Raw genomic sequence first — 1,023 nt, forward strand, 5'->3', positions numbered from 1 at the left:
TCTTGGAGATAAAGACGTTTCATTGGCTGCGTCATCTCTCACAGTATCTCTCCTAGATTATTGCACTAATCTCTCATTAAAGATAATCCAGACTTTATCAAATGAATAAGCTGTTTAATGTCGAGCTCAAACCTGAATTCAGTTTCTTTCCATGAGTTTTTCCGCAGCTTAAAGTCAATTTTAAAAAGTAGGGCAGTTATGGAGCGCCGTGTACTTAGCCTGTTTTTAATGGCGCACTTTTAGGGATTATATACAAGTGCTGTTTACAACATCTGGACAGCCTGTGAGGGGCACCTCAGACAACCTCTTTTAGGTTTTTATCACCCTAAATACCAAATGCTAATCTGTGTCCATCCACTCTTCACAGTTGTCCCCAGCGCAGCCACCATCGTTATTGTTGTGTGCGTGAGCTTCCTGGTGTTTATGATCATCCTTGGCGTCTTCCGTATCCGTGCTGCCCACCAGGGCACCTTGAGGGACCAGGAAAACGGCAAAGAGAACGAGATGGACTGGGATGACTCTGCCCTCACCATCACCGTCAACCCAATGGAGGTGCGTTCTAAAAGGAACAGAGCTTGCTTAGAACACTCATGCATAGTTAATGCAGCAGAGGCCTAAACCCATCAAAAATACTCAATGTACTGTTGTAAAAATGCCCCTTTATTACCATCCCTCCTCCTCCTGTTCATTTGTCCACTAATATGGATTTTCAGTCAACTAAACAGCTATTTTTTTGCATTCTGGTTGCTGTAAGAAGTACTAAATTAGGTCATTTCAGCGATATTGCCCTTACAGAGAGATCATTTGATGTGATGCATAAAGCACGGACTTCCATTATAGAGGCTTGGAATAAAATTATTGGTTCACTTTTGAAATCATTAGTTTGATTTTCATTTTAACTGTAAGTTTTTTAAATATATATTTTTAAATAATTTTTTAAAATCCAATAATCACTATATAATATGATATAATATAATCACTATTATTTAGTGGTTATATTATAATGTAATATAATCACTATAT

General features: G+C 38.0%; 1 protein-coding gene across 1 annotated transcript in view; it reads left to right on the forward strand.

Annotated features, from left to right (window-relative positions):
- The window catches only part of LOC107695769 (calsyntenin-1-like), a 46,206-nt gene that overhangs the window by 43,444 nt on the left and 1,739 nt on the right, over positions 1–1,023 (forward strand). Inside the window, exon 17 of the mRNA XM_016495808.1 lies at positions 368–552. Coding sequence (XP_016351294.1) covers positions 368–552 — 185 coding nt within the window. The remainder of the gene's footprint in view (positions 1–367; positions 553–1,023) is intronic.

Source organism: Sinocyclocheilus anshuiensis, unplaced genomic scaffold (genome assembly GCF_001515605.1).
Source record: "Sinocyclocheilus anshuiensis isolate Anshui unplaced genomic scaffold, SAMN03320099.WGS_v1.1 scaffold234, whole genome shotgun sequence".
In the NCBI taxonomy this organism is placed as follows: domain Eukaryota; kingdom Metazoa; phylum Chordata; class Actinopteri; order Cypriniformes; family Cyprinidae; genus Sinocyclocheilus; species Sinocyclocheilus anshuiensis.